The following is a 15819-nucleotide window of genomic DNA, read 5'->3' as shown; positions in this document are numbered from 1 at the left end:
ATCATGGACCCGATTAGTCCATATGATACAGAGAGTCGAGCATCAAAAGATCATTTCAATAGAGTATTTAAAATATTGAAATCAGATGTCATCTACGGTGACGGCACACGTGAATGTCCATCATTAACACAGATTCCATGCCCTTTTGAAAATGTCCCAAAACAAAATGATGCTTTTAATTGTGGAGTTTATATAATATATTACGCATTTAAATTTATGGACAATTCCAAGTTCAGTTTAGAGTTCGATCCTAACACTTAGAGAATATTTAAAGACCTATCTAAAGCGGCCCTCACACGATCAATATTACTGACAATATAAATATTGACAGTATTTTCATAACTGACAGTATAGTCCTCAAACGTTCATTACAAATTACATTCAATACTCAGTTTTTTTTACTTTCACAATAGTTCAGATCGATTGTTGTCTATAGATACTGTAAATTATTAATTAGTTTAAATAGTACAAATATTTTTAAATTTACAAAAATGGATAAGAAAAAGGCGTGCATTGCAATTATAATCGCCCTTTCTGTAACAAAAAAAAAGCAGATAAAACGTAAACGATGGATAAAAGAATGGATTGCTAAACGAAAAGTCTTACACTCACTTAAATATTTTAAATGAAATAAAATTATCTGATCCAAAAGATTATCAAAACTATTTTCGTATGAGTGATGTTATTTATAATCAACTATTAATCATGCTAAGACCATTTATAACCAAAATGGATACGAATATGAGAGACAGTATTTCTGCAAACGAAAGGCTTGCCGTTACTTTGAGATACTTGGTGACTGGACGTTCATTTGAAGATTTAAAATTTTCTTCTATTATATCACCAACAACAATAAGCATGATTGTAATTGAGACATGTGAAGCTATTGTTACTGTACTCAAGGATCTTATTCAGGTATATAAAACATTATTTTACTTTTAAATTTAAAGTAGTTTTATATTTTTATGTGAGATAAACAATATATATTTTTTTCAAATTTTTAGACAAAATTAACAGTTTTATATTAAATTATTAAACAACAAAACTTAAACAATATATTTATTTTTAATTTTACAACCATGCTTTAGTCTTTAACATTATTACAGTCTTTATAATTTATATGAGCAATCAGTGTTATTAAATAAAGTCACAATTTAGTATTAATATTAAACATCACTTCCATTCCAGTTGCCATAGAAATTTTGTAAATTTGTTTGTGTCAAAACATAGTCCTGTGATTGCGTTGTATCAATTGAAGATTCGTTCCAATTATTTACTGTCATTGGAGTAGATGTACTAGTGCAGTCTTCTTCGTTTATTTTGACTGAGTTTCTGTGCAAAGTTCCAAGCTGTGCCTCAAACAAAATATCATTAATCGCCTTCTGAGCAAATACTTTTTGATTAGGAGTCGGGGTTTTTAAAGTATTTGCCCAAACTTTGGTCTGGTCTAAATCTGAATCTTGTATATTTTCTTCTTTTGATAAATAATTACACGCAAGTGAAAGTAATTCATTTTGTTGACTGATAGATGATTTGGATTTTTTTGGTGTAGGAACTGCATTTTCTGTATGTTGAATTGCTTCACTAGAGTCATTGTTTGGTACCTTAAATATAAATCGAAAAATTACATAAAAAATATTTTTTTAATGTCTTACTAATACGTCATTAAAATATTGTAAATGTAAATAACTTTATCAAAATAAGTAAAAATAAAACTATTTTATTAGGTTGTTATTTTGTTATTTATCATGGGACTGTGTAAATGATTAGGCAATTTATATTAATTAGTAAATTTTTATAGCTTCCGCAGACTCCTGAAGCATGGAAAATTGTTGCGAGTGATTTTAATGACAAATGGAATTTCGGTAATTGTTTGGGAGCTATAGATGGCAAACACGTGGACATAAAAAAACCACCCAACTCGGGCTCTATGTACTACAATTATAAAGGTATAAATTATAATAATAATAATAAATTATATTAATTATTAATTATTTTTTAAATATTATTAAGGTATATTTAGTATTGTCCTCATGGCGATAGTTAATGCGAATTATCAATTCACTATGGTTGACGTTGGAGCAAATGGTAGAATATCAGATGGAGGTGTACTTTACTATACAAAATTTTGGGAAAAGTTTGAAAACAATACACTTAATATTCCACTACCGTCATGTTTACCAAACACTAGTGGAACATATCCATATGTATTTGTTAGTGACGAGGCATTTTCACTAAAATCTAATTTAATGAAGCCATTTAGCCAACATGAGTTGACAAACCATCGACGCATTTTTAACTATCGATTATCCAGAGCTCGGCGTGTTGTCGAAAACGCTTTTGCAGACAATATATGGTGCAAACGACCGACACAATAGTTCCACTACATCTTTGCGTTTAGCCAACTCCCGGCATTGTGTGACGTCTTCTAAAGTACAATGGGTCGACACGTCAGGCATCTGTACAGCATTATTGGCCACCAAAAATGTTCTACAGTATGCAGTGGATGGGGAAGGTGCAAGGCAACAATACACCCCAACTACTAGGACCCTTTCTCCAATCTTAAAACTATCTGCCAAGTCGTACTCACATGAGACAATCACTTCGCGTGCCACTCTTCCTGGCGATGTATTCTCGTACGCCTCCCTGATAGTAATTTCTTGTACGTCCTTGTACTCGCACAAGCCATACTGAAGTTCCCAATCCTTCATTTTTGGCTGAACTGCGGAACGAACGATCATTGTTTTTCCGGTAGTTGGACAAAAATAAACACATTTAACCAACTTCGAGCGTACGACATGACACCGCGCGACGACACCTTCGACACACACTAATTTATTTATAAAATTACTATTTAACGTCTGAGGTGTAACGTGGTGACTGCCGAAACTGCCCTCAAAGCCGACAAAAAACTCTTCGTACCTATTTGAGTACTCAGGGTTGATTTTTTCGACAACTTGTTTGAGTGCCAGCTTCAACAGCACCTCCTCCTCACGATATTGTTGGAACAATGCCTTATTCTTGCTCGGAAGATGATCTCTAAACCGCGCAAGATCAATGATGATCCTTCGTTCATTATTGGTGATCATCCGTCTAACACTAGCTTCGTAATGGTTTTGCAAAAAACAAAGGTACTCCTCCATATTGACGATAGAATAAAAAAAATAAAAAGTCGGACAAATATTAAGAGCAGCAAAAAATGCATATTTTAAAAATAAATTTAATAAATTATCTTACAGCCCTAAACTTACTTGGAAAGTAATAAATGAGATTACAGGAAAGCATACTTCTAATAAGGAGGATATTAGTCATATTAAAGTGAATAATAAAATTATAAATACTTGTGACGACCCGTACATGGTTTCCAACACATTTAACAGTTATTTTACTAATTTAGGGAAATCACTATCAAATGATATTATTAAGTCTACTTTGATATACAATGAGACTACTTCTGGAGTCTCTTTCAACAATTGTTTCACTGAAATTATTAAAAAATCAGATGTTCATAATATTCTTATAAATCTTAAAGACGAAACTGCAGCTGGATGTGATGGAGTATCGATTAAAATATTAAAACATGTAGCTAATGATATAATAGGTCCTTTAACACATATATATAATCTAAGTATCAAAAATAGTATATTTCCAGAAGAATTCAAGTTAGCAGTAATTAAACCTATATTTAAAAAAGGCGACAAATCGTGTTTAAATAACTACAGACCAATTTCTATGCTAAGCAATTTTTCTAAAATATTTGAGAAAATCATCAAGAATCGGCTTATACAATTTTTAGAAAAATTTAAACTTTTATCTAAAAATCAATTTGGATTTAGACCAGGTCTAGGGACAGAAAATGCTCTATATAGCGCAACACGCTTTATAAATTATGCTCTGGACAACAATAAAAAAGCTCTGGCAATTTTCGTAGATTTGGCCAAAGCATTTGATACGGTGGATCATCTAGAACTTTTAAAAATTTTGCCAAATTTTGGTTTCGTATCATCAAGCTTAGACTGGTTTCGGAGTTACTTGAAAAATAGAAGACAAATGGTTAGAATAAATGGTATTACCGGAGATAAAATGTATATAAACTGCGGTGTTCCTCAAGGTAGTGTTTTGGGCCCAATTCTATTTATCCTATATATTAACAGTATTTGTAGTCTAGATATTGAGGGACTTATCGTCACATATGCCGATGACACGTGTCTCCTCTTCTCAGGAGACTCCTGGAATGAGGTGCGTACAAAAGCAACAAAAGAATTTAAAAAAGTAGTAGAGTTCATAAATTATAGAAAGCTATCAATAAATTATAATAAAACAATGTTTGTGAATTTCACGGTAAATAACAAAGAAGAACATTTCGATAATTTAAAGATACACTTTTGTGACAGCCATAATTTGTGCAATGATAAACTTTGTAAAACCATATATAGAGTCTCAAGTATACGTTATTTGGGCTTAACAATTGATAAACACATGAGGTGGAATCTGCATGTTAATAATTTATTAATGCGTCTTCGTATTTTGAGTCATAGTTTTTATAAATTACGCGAGATTTTACCAATGCATGTAATTCGTACAATATATTTAGCCCTATACCAAGCTATAATACAATATGGACTATTAATTTGGGGAGGTCTCTCAGCTAATGCACTGAAACCATTGTTAATACATCAAAGGCAAATAGTTCGTATATGTTTACATAAATCCACCCTTGAAGGTTCAACCTCTACTAACTTCAAATTATTTAATGTATTACCAGTAGACCTACTTTTCAAGAAAATTGCTATCTTATGGGTAGTAAATAACTCTAATAACTGGCTAAATCTAAATAAAAGAGAAACAGTAGCTTTTGATGCAAAAGTTAGTTATTTTAAAAAATCATTTGGTCAAAAATTCGTGGACTACCTTGGTCCTACCTATTTTAATTCTATGCCTATAATTACAAAAAAAAACATTGTCTGTAAAATTTTTAATGCCAAAACATTAGTCGTAAAATGGTTGTTTATGTCTTTAGATCAATAATTATTTATATCTGTAATTTAAACTCTGTAATCTGTTTTTCTTTTTTTTCTTTTTTTTCTCTTAAAAACCTAATCTATAAGAAATAATTTAATATATTGTATTGTTCATAATAAGTATGTAATCACCTAAAATCAATTTGTAAATTTACATATTATATTTATATAAAATAGTTAACTCTATACCTTCGACACAAGCTATGCTTACGGAAGGTATATAATTTTTTTTTATTCAATTGTATGTATTTTGTAATTGTAATAAAAAAAAAAAAATAAAAAAAAAAAAAAAAATTGTAAAACAGTTCCTTAGCTGTTCTGAATTTACTAATACACCAGAATCTTCTTTTAAAATTGGGGTATACATTGTTGATACATCCAAAATGTCAGAATTATATTGTATTAATTTTTTTTTTTTTTTTTATTTTATTTTATTAGAATATTTACAATCTATGCTACAATAAGGCATAATAAGCAAATTTGAGCACACAACGTACTATTAATTTACAACATGAACACATGAGGAGGGAGGCCATCCAGTGATAGAACCCAACTGATATAAAATATAAATGTTTTTTATTAGACTATCCAACAATTTGGCATTGATTTCATCAATGTGTCACTCAGAGTACCTATAATTATTTTTATCTTTAATTTTCATTATATAATTTCAATTTTTTGTATTGTGTTCATGTATATATAAATACATATTTGATAAATTGAATTGTGTTCTTTTTGTTTGATAATAATCTAACTAATATATTATACTATTTAGAAGTATCTAAACACTTTTTAATGATGTATTTACAGAAGTTTTAAAATTGTGCTATTTTAATTTTTATATTAAGCTTAATTGTTTTTTTTGTATTTATATAAATTTATTTTATTCGACCATTTTATTTCATTTTATTATATTAACATAATATAACATAACTTTTCTATTAGTATATTTAAATCATTCAAAGTTAATATTCTATTCTTTTGTTTTTATTATATTATCATTTATGTTATTTTGTAAAATACATTATTAATTGTATACCTATTATTTATTAACTAAATAAATTGGAATTATTAAATTGTTTTGTTGTTTTTGAAAACAATCAATATTTAATTAGTAAAAATTTATGCAGATATATTTATTATTTATGCCATAAGTATTAAGTAATGCAAAAAAATTTCGGAGGTAGGAGATCAATTACTCCTTCCTAAATTATATGTATTTGGTAAAACAACTATATAACAATTGGTCAAAACAGCACAGGGATATTTTTAATGGCATCACATTGAGACATCTATGAAATATTGGTGATGTTTCATAGATGTTCCATTTTAATGTGTAAGAAACATCATATTTATTCATTGTAGAGATGTTACAAACAGATGTTCAATGTATGTTTTATAAGTGACAAAAGTGACTAACCTTTAGAGACACGTAGAGCGAGAGCAAGGTACCACCTCTCTCGTCTTCCTTCACACAAATCCGCCTATAACAAACTTGCCAATTCTTTGAAAAAAATCCTTACAAAACATAAAGCCAATGCTTTCGAGCAAAAATTGCACAACCTATCTGTTGCAAACGGTTCCCTTTGGAGAGAAACTAAACAGCATTTAAAATACAAATCTCCCTCAACTCCTCTTAAAAAAGCAGACAATACATTAGCTATTAGTGATGCAGAAAAAGCAGAAGTATTCAAAACGCATTTATCAAATATTTTTCAACCTCACGCTGATATTCTAGACCCTCAACACATAGATAATGTTTGAAAATATTTAGACTCTCCGTTACCTAATGGACCTCCCGTGAAATACACCACACCAAACGAGATTAAAAATAGAATTTTAAAACACTCGAATAAAAAAGCTCCCGGTTTCGACCTTATAACAGCAGAGGTTGCAAAATGTTTACCCAAAAATGCAATAGTCCTTTTGACTTATATTTTTAATGCAATATTTCGTCTATCATATTTCCCACTTATGTGGAAATTTTCACACATTTTCATGTTTGCAAAGCCAAACAAACCTCCAGATGCTCCAAACTCATATAGACCAATAAGCCTCTTACCATTTTTTTCAAAAATTTGCGAAAGGCTTATTCTTCATCGACTATTCCCACATGTTATCTCAAATAACATTCTTCCTTCATCTCAATTTGGATTTCGCGTTAAACACAACACAATTCATCATGTACACCGCCTGGTTGATTCTATATCAACCTCGCTGGAACGTAAATAATATTGTTCCTGTGTTTTTTTAGATATATCACAGGCATTCGATCGGGTATGGCACGATGGCTTACTTTATACACTTCGTAATTTTCTTCCACCTTCCCTGTTTCTCCTAACTAAATCCTACCTCACCGATCGATACTTTCAAATTCGCATTGGAACATGTACTTCACAAATGGCTATGATAAATGCAGGTGTACCCCAAGGTGGTATCCTATCTCCATTATTGTTTAACATCTATGCCTCTGATCAACCCGTCACTGAAAACACCATTGTTGCTGATTACGCTGATGACAAAGCTTTAATTTCAATTCACGAAAATCCCCTAATAGCCTCTGGTAATTTACAAACTCATCTTAATCTTATTTCATCTTGGTACACCAAGTGGAGAATAAAACTGAATCACGCCAAGTCAATACATACCACCTTCACCCTGAAACATGGCCAACACCTCCAGTTTCATTGGATAACATACCTATACCCACTTCCGATACAGTAAAATATTTAGGCCTTATCTTAGATAAAAGATTGACTTGGAATCCACACATCAGATCCAAAAGACTAATTCTAAACTCTCGTTCTCGTATGTTCAAAACCTTGTTATCAAAAAATAAATGTTCAAGCCTAAAAAATAAACTACTAATTTACAAAACATTTCTAAAACCAATCTGGACTTATGGTCTACAACTTTGAGGTGCGGCAAAGAAATCGAATCTTAATAAAATTCAATCTTATCAGAATATCACTCTACGTCAGCTCACTAACGCTCCACCATACATTTCTAATTTAACCCTCCACAACGATCTACATGTCAAAACGATTGAAGAGGAGTCGGTTATATATTACAAGCGATTCTTCTCACGTCTGGCAAACCATATCAACCCTCTAATTAGGAACCTAAATACCTTAACACTTCCCGATAATCCTCGCCGTCGACTGAAAAGGAGATGGTGCAGAGATCGTTTACTATAATCTTTAATCACTCCCTCTCTCTCTCTCTCTCTTTAAAAAAAAATAATAATAATAATAATAATAATTAAAAAATAAAAATTCTATTCCTTTCCTAACAAATCTTCCATCACGCAAAGAGTCACTAGTGGGCGACTTCTTAATCACGCTTATCATGTTTTGTTTTGTCACTTGTCACTTATACTTATTATGCTATAAAGTATAGATTGTATAATAATTATAAAAAATAAAAAAAAATAAAAAATTGTATGGAAAATAAAAATATTATTCAAAAAAAATTATAGTTGATAAATTTGAACTCATGGAATTATTCAATAAAACTAAAGATCAATCTGAGAACAGTTTATGGCATTAAGTTAGAAATTGTCGAATATCAGCTAGTGTAAAAGCCCATAAAATTAAAACTTGTAAGAACTTATATATTAAACATCAAAATAACCTTGCAATATCTCTATCAAATGAAAAAGTATTAGGATACCAAGGTAAAATCAATGTTGCTTATGGGAAAAAGTTTGAAGAGGAAGCTGTAGAGTCATATTCTAAACATTTTGGTGCTATAATTTTAAAATGTGGTATTGTAATAGAAAACCATCAAATTGTAAAAGTTTTAGAAATAAAATGCCCTATATCGTGGAAGTCTAAACTAATAATTGATCATGAAAATAAAGTTTGTAATGTTTCATATTTAAAATATGAAAACAATAAAATAGTTCTCAAGTCAAGTCATCAATATTTTACCCAGTGCCAGATATTAATGTACTGTACAGGATTAAAAAAATGTGATTTATTTGTTTACAACAAAATTGAACCTGTAACTGTAACTATAGAAAGAGATGTTTCCTTCTTAAAATCATTAATAGCAAGACTAGAATTCTTCTATTTTAGTTTTTATTTGCCAAATCTTACTTCTAAGTAATTATGTATAGTATTTTTTTTTGTTAAAACACATTTATTCATATTATATTAAATAACTACTAGTAAAAAAATAAAAACACCAATATTAAGTTCTGTTAAATTATATAGTATGAGAGTATGAGAGAAAGATATGTTTCCAATTGAAAGAGTTAAAGAATTTAGTGATCTGTATATAATCTGCCTTGTTAAAGTTTGAGTATAAATGATTTTAGGGGAGCGGATTGAAGAGACGTGGGGAGATTTATAGAGAAAGAGAGGTGAATGGTAAGTGTCAGCAGGCATGGCTATGTCAAGAGCTTGGTTAACAGTTATTAATGGCAAATCTTTCAGGGATGGAGGTATATTCTGAGATTGATTGAGTTAGGAAACACAGGTCATGTGTATCATTCGACCGTGAATTAAATGGTAGATTATAATCAGACCTTTTTCTTTGGGACTATCTAAAATCGCAGGTCTATGCAAATAAACCACAAACAATTAATGCCCTCATAGTCAACATAACCAACGCCATCCATCAAATTCAACCAAATTTATGGTTAGGTGTATCACAAAGTGATAGAAAATTGTACTTCCCGAATAACGTACCACCAAGCAAAGCCGAGTCGGACATTTGAACGATGTTATATTCCATACATAATTGCCCTATAACTTTCTTTAAAATAAAATAAAAATAAGTAGATATCTCACCCACAACTTGTTTTTTCACTATGAAACATCGAGCGTCCTTATTGAAATACTATATATTCAAGGAATTGTGAGAGAGGCGAACAAATACTTGCTCAACACATAATGGATAATAAGGGGGAAAGAAGCTACGCACATCTACTAACACACCACTGCCGCGATTACATGAGCTGGTTTGTGGAGACCTGTCGCATTTAAATATATTGCAATTACCAGAGCTTGGAAGTTCTACCAAATGCATATTTTTTTTGATTAGTCTTGGAACATTCAAAGTAAGATAGAAATTTGTTTCACATTTCCCTGATGTCGTTGTGGTGAGCGCTGTGCATGACCCCACACCTGACACCATTTATGTGGTGCGCGCTGTGCAGGACACGGCGATCTATACCACTTTAATTATTTAACGACGTCACACGTAGTCGTCAGTCTTCAGATGTGTGTTGAGAAAGATAGGCATTGAAATTAATTAAGCACTTAGACTTGTTTGGTTAAAAAAAAGTAAAACAGTTTATTAATTATAATTTAAACATAAAAATCCTTAAGCACACTATACAAACAAAACACACATAAAAACAACTTGTTGTTTTCGCCTATGATCTCTATTTAGGTTTACCTACCTTTATAATTAATAATTATAAGTAATATATTCTAATAGGCATTATGCAATAATAATGCTTAATATACTACTCTTTTTGGGTTTACTACATCGTGTATGAAATTGTATTTTGCCAGTTTTTGCATATTTACGGTTTCTTAGTTTTTTTGCTAATTTAGAGTTTTAAGTGCTATTAATAGTCATATTTTTATTTAACAATAAAAATAAACAATATTTTATAAAAAAAAAAAAGATTTTGGATCAAACCACTAACAGTGGCTAATAGTGGCTGGCATAGTTGGTTGTAAATGGTTCGACAATAAAAGTGTACCCTTATTTTCTAACTATATTGGCCCTGAACCTACAGATGAAGTTCAACGTTAGTCCACTACATCTAAAATAAGAATTCCTGTCAAAGGCCTGCTGTTGTAAAAGAGTATAACTCATTCATGGGTGGAATTGATATTAGAAGTAAACGTTTTTATTAAAGAATAATTTTTCACTTAATCGATACGGCTGTCGTTAATAGTTGGATTTTATACCGTCGCACAGTGGGAGGAATATGAGTTCTAGCCGGCCAAAATTAATAAGGTCAAAAATCAATACATAAATGATAGGTAAATAAATATTACATGTATACTAAATTGTATTTCAACAGAATTTATTACTTTATCATTTATTACTATCAAGAAAAACAAAACATCACCAAATAACAATAATATTAGTTCATTTTATAACTTAAGTCAAATACTTATAATTTATTATTTGTTTAAACGTTGACATTGAATTTGAATAATAATATTACAAACAAAATCGTTTTATTTTTTATAATAAACATTTATGTATGAAATTTAAAAATTAAATTTATCTGGTACTTAATTGGATAACTAAAAAATTAATAAATATAAAAAACATTAATAATTATTCAGAATAACTACTATTTATTTCACTATCACTAGTTTCTGTTTCATTCAGTTCTGAGCTTTCGATGTTAAGTAAATGAATGGCTTCTGGAGGTAATTTAGTATGTGATTTGTTAGGTTGTGTTCTTAAACTTGTAATTAATGGATCAGATGACACTAATAAGAAATTAAAAATATCTGTATTTGTATGAATACGTGATGATTTTCGAGAATGATGTTCTCTGAATCGATTGTAGTTTTTATTACTTGCCTCTTGAGCCTCTTCCGACAACTGCCCAATCGGTACAAGAGCATTTTTTATAATTAATGAGCCATGCATTAAAATTTTGTGTATACTTGGTGGCATTCTGTACCAATTATAATGTTTGACATAAAGTTCTGCAGTATCTTTTGCATAGTTTTCGAATTCGTCATAATTTATTTCAGAACCACAATAAATAACTGTTAAAATAGTTGAGAATCGGTTTAATAAATTTAAATTGATTCCAGTGATTTCAGCAACTTTTTCTGTGTTCCTAAAAAACCGTCTAGCTACATTTCCTGTATTAGACGTACCTCTACCCTGAACAACTTTATCAACTTTAATACCTAATTCATTCCAAAGACGAAATTGTATTTCCTTCTTTTTTTCCTCAATTTTCTTCTTTTGTTCGGAAGTTGTTCGTTTCGTAGTAGGAGCCGATGCTAATTTATACGCAATGTGCAATACTAATTCTAAAAATTTTATCCACGCGTGTAAACTTGACATTCCATACTTAACATTATCTTCATTAACTACAAAACGTTTTATGTTATCCAAATCATTCATGTTAGTTGGGTTACATTTACATATATAACAAAGTTGACTCGAAGATTCGGTCAATGTATTTATAACCTTTCCATCAACCATTGTCATAAGCATTGTGTAGTTAACACATAAAACACTATTGTTAATATTTAACTCGACAGATTTTAATTCCATAATTTCTTTCTCTACTCTTCCGACTTCAGTTTTTGTAACTTCTTTAGTTTCTTTTGCATATAAAAATTTTAAAGGTCTACAGTATTGGGTAGAAGAGGGTGTCGGATTTTCCCATAAAATAACTCGAGTGTTCGAAACCTTAATAACTCCTGTAAGACGCAATGGCACAATACAGAATAAAACAATGCTACTGTCAGTTATAGAATTTTGTCTGCACTCGGTATCATCAGTTTCTATATCATGAAAACTTTGGTGGTATTCGCTGTGACCCGAACTACCATCGCACCCCCACTTACATATAAATTTGAGCTCGGAATACTCTTCCGCATAATCAATTGTATCATCAAAATCTAATGTTTCCCATAACCGTTTAATTGTATGGTCCAACAAATTTTGAAGTGGAACTGACGCACTTATTTCACTTATAATTATACTTTCAGGGTAACATCTATATTTAGCTAATCGAACTCTATCATACGAAGGGTATATGTCAGCTCCGTGTTTTTTAGCACCTAATCTAGTTTTGTGATACGCATTTTTAGTCATGTGAGTATCGATGATAAATGCTACAGCCTCATCATCTGTGTAAGAAGTATATTTATTTTTCACTTCAGTTTTATACAATTTTCTAATCTTTATTGCACGTTGGGGAGAATACTCTGTTGCCTGGGAAAGAAGATCGGCTGCAGCACGTTTCCCTTCAACATACAATGTCGATTTTGCTGCACAGATTAATTCATCTGATGAAGTTATTTCTCTTAGGTTTTTTATTTGCCTGCGCTTAGAACGATCACTTGACTCTAAAAAAGATTTACGTGGCCTACCAGAACTTGTGGAAGGTTCGTACAATTCTTCACATTTTTTCAATAATGGAATTTTATATCTAAATCCAACCAATTATCATTTTTCTTTAAAAATTTAGTCAAACACCGATTTGAATCTAACCATTTCTTCTTTAACGTACTACTAAATCCTTCAACTTTATTTTGAATACATTTATCAAATTCCTCATTGCCTTCTAAATTCGATTTTTCTCCCAGCCTATGAGTTATGTAAGCAATCATTGCATTTCGTGATTCATAAGTACTTGATGTTAAAGTAAAACTATTATTTTTTAAAACTTCAAATAAACAGCGATTTTTTACGATGCTACTTTCATCTAGAAAAATAAATTTATTTCAATAAGGGGCAAATCGGGGCAACTTATAAATGAAATAATTCAAAGTGTACATATATATGCTTAAACTAAAACAAAATTCAAACCTCTAAGAGCCTCTAAAAAAAATGTCTACACAATGAAAATTAAATAAAGTGGAATTTCTTTAGATTCATGATATCTATGAATTTTTGTTACGACATATTACTTAGTAAATAGTACTTAGAACAAATGTAACTTACTCATGTCTGTTGGTTGATCCATTTTTGATTTAGCAAAAAACAATTACATTTATACTCATGAAATAACGACAACGGACAAACTAAAATGAAAGCTATGTACGAATAACAAGTGATTGCGCTAAATGCAATAATCTTAAGTACATTACCTACTCCTATCAGCTCATTAATTAACAATTATTACATAACGTGATATATTTACCATCGTCATATCAGTGGGTGCAAATATTCTCAGTATTAATCGTTAATTACAATACCTAAATTTTCTATTTTTGGCCAGCTAGAACTGGTATTCCTCCCACTGTGCGTCGTCATTGTAAGCATCTAGGTATCAAAAAATATGATTCCGTGGTAAACTTTTAATTAGAAATGGTACATGCATTAATCTTGTCAGGAAAAAACAAAGTGAAGAAAAGAGGTAAGCCAAGTTCTTCAAATTCTACAGCACCACCACAAAAAAGTACAAAATCAGTACAAGACCAGTAAATGATATTAGTTTTGATATAGCATTTATAGCATTTGTATAATCGTTTTAAAAAGTCCTAGCAAAACTACTACTACTAAGTGCTACGTCTTATGTCATTTATAGTACAGCCAGCGAAAAGTGAGCAGTGACCGTTACGTTCCTAGTGGTGTATTTAAGCGTAATCGTATATAATTGTGGAAGCCCTGATGACACTTGGCCACCCGGAGCATTGGTATCGCTGTCCACTTTTCGCTGGCCATACTATAGTGAATACTACGTTGTTGCAACGTTATTAGCTCAATTTTCTAAATTATAATTTTTATAAAAAAATGTTATTAATGAAGTGTTATGTTTGTAACAAGACATAGAGTAACTTTGTTGTCAACAAAAGGGTTTAAGAGGATGTCAGCGCACCATTTGTTTTCTCTCTCTGGCCCACGGAAAAACTACATTTACGCAGAATCATTTTTTCTGTGTTTGTAAATAATCTTAGAGTAAAATCACCCATTACAAAAAAGATAGAGAATAATATTTTTGAGGGAATGTCATATTGATTTTATATTTTATTGGAATTTGACTTTGACTTCGACTTTCAAAATAAACAAAAAAATGTTGTACATTTAAATGATGTTTAAATTGTTTTGAGAAAATATTTAGACAAATCGATGTCATTCCCTCAAAAATATTGTTCTCTATCTTTTTTGTAATGGGCGATTTTACTCTAAGATTACTTAAAAACATAGAAAAAATGATTCTGCGTAAATCCGTTTTGTCTATGTTGCACGTGGACCAAAGAGGGAAAACAAATAGTGCGCTGACATCCTCTTAATAAGTCTCGTAAAAGCTAGTAAAATGTGTGTTGACAATAAGTTTAATAATGTTAGTGGCCTGGTAATAGTATAAATAGAAAATGTAGAAAATCAAACACGCTTAAAAGTAGCACCTTAAGTTTTTTAAAACAAACTAATGCGTCTAGTGCATTTAATAAGACAGTGCCTCCTACACATGTCCAAAATAAAGACGGTCATCTCATCAGTCGCTCTTACTAAAATGTAAGTGTCCTTTTTTGTTAAGAAATTATACAAGACAATTTTCTGATAATCAAAATAAAAAGCTGTTGAGAATATTCAGATTGTACATACACTAACTAGTTTAATCATAGGCCATTCTGTAATTGCACAAGCAACAAAACGAAACGAAGTAAAGAAGTAGAGGTTAAAAATAGTAATATTAATATTAATGTTTACTATGCTTTTTTTTATGTTATTATAATTGTATCGTTCACTTTTAGTTTGAAGAACATAAAACAATTTTAACATGGAAAAAGATACAAGAATCACCAATTAGTATGATCACACTAAAAAATATTCGAACGGTCGAAAAAACAAAATAAATGTAGCATTTTACATTCGCTTATAAAATAAGAATAAAATATTTTACGTGATGTGTATACACGAATAGTTCGTTTGCGACTAGAATAGTCACAGGAGTAATAAGCGAAAAATAATTATTATTTATAAATTTTTCATAATTAAAAAAAATTTTATATTTTACGAATCACCCTGTATTCCGAGGAACACGGTGTTACACGACGTAAAATAACTTGTATGAAAATGTTTGTGTTGGGAATGTTATTTGTACCATTTATTATGTCGAGTTGCAACA

The 15819-nt window shown here is 30.5% G+C and overlaps 2 protein-coding genes across 2 annotated transcripts; one reads left to right on the top strand and one right to left on the bottom strand.

Annotated features, from left to right (window-relative positions):
* The first annotated feature begins 300 nt into the window (after window positions 1-300).
* Window positions 301-2411, top strand: LOC111039946. The gene is made up of 3 exons (XM_022323617.1): window positions 301-915; window positions 1802-1949; window positions 2014-2411. The coding sequence occupies exons 1-3, from the start codon at window positions 673-675 to the stop codon at window positions 2376-2378; spliced, it is 756 nt and encodes a 251-aa protein (XP_022179309.1). The 5' UTR covers window positions 301-672; the 3' UTR covers window positions 2379-2411.
* On the bottom strand, window positions 2398-3143 carry LOC111039940 (DNA replication licensing factor MCM3-like). The gene is made up of 2 exons (XM_022323609.1): window positions 2533-3143; window positions 2398-2428 (listed from the first exon to the last, which is right to left on the bottom strand). The coding sequence occupies exons 1-2, from the start codon at window positions 3141-3143 to the stop codon at window positions 2398-2400; spliced, it is 642 nt and encodes a 213-aa protein (XP_022179301.1).
* Between the last annotated feature and the right edge of the window lie 12676 nt (window positions 3144-15819).

The sequence above is a fragment of the Myzus persicae genome, unplaced genomic scaffold (assembly GCF_001856785.1).
Source record: "Myzus persicae strain clone G006 unplaced genomic scaffold, MPER_G0061.0, whole genome shotgun sequence".
In the NCBI taxonomy this organism is placed as follows: Eukaryota; Metazoa; Arthropoda; class Insecta; order Hemiptera; family Aphididae; genus Myzus; species Myzus persicae.
Note: the sequence above shows the minus strand (reverse complement) of the source record. Positions and strands in the feature narration are given on the sequence as shown.

What these genes read in the sequence shown, in the direction of transcription:
- LOC111039940 (XM_022323609.1), bottom strand. Translation starts at nt 3,143, where the DNA reads ATGGAGGAGTACCTTTGTTTTTTGCAAAACCATTACGAAGCTAGTGTT. An exon ending in AGGGTCCTAGTAGTTGGGGT is followed by an intron (nt 2,429 to 2,532) that starts GTATTGTTGCCT and finishes ATTGTACTTTAG; the next exon opens with AAGACGTCACACAATGCCGG.
- LOC111039946 (XM_022323617.1), top strand. Translation starts at nt 673, where the DNA reads ATGAGTGATGTTATTTATAATCAACTATTAATCATGCTAAGACCATTT. An exon ending in TACTCAAGGATCTTATTCAG is followed by an intron (nt 916 to 1,801) that starts GTATATAAAACA and finishes AAATTTTTATAG; the next exon opens with CTTCCGCAGACTCCTGAAGC. An exon ending in TATGTACTACAATTATAAAG is followed by an intron (nt 1,950 to 2,013) that starts GTATAAATTATA and finishes AATATTATTAAG; the next exon opens with GTATATTTAGTATTGTCCTC.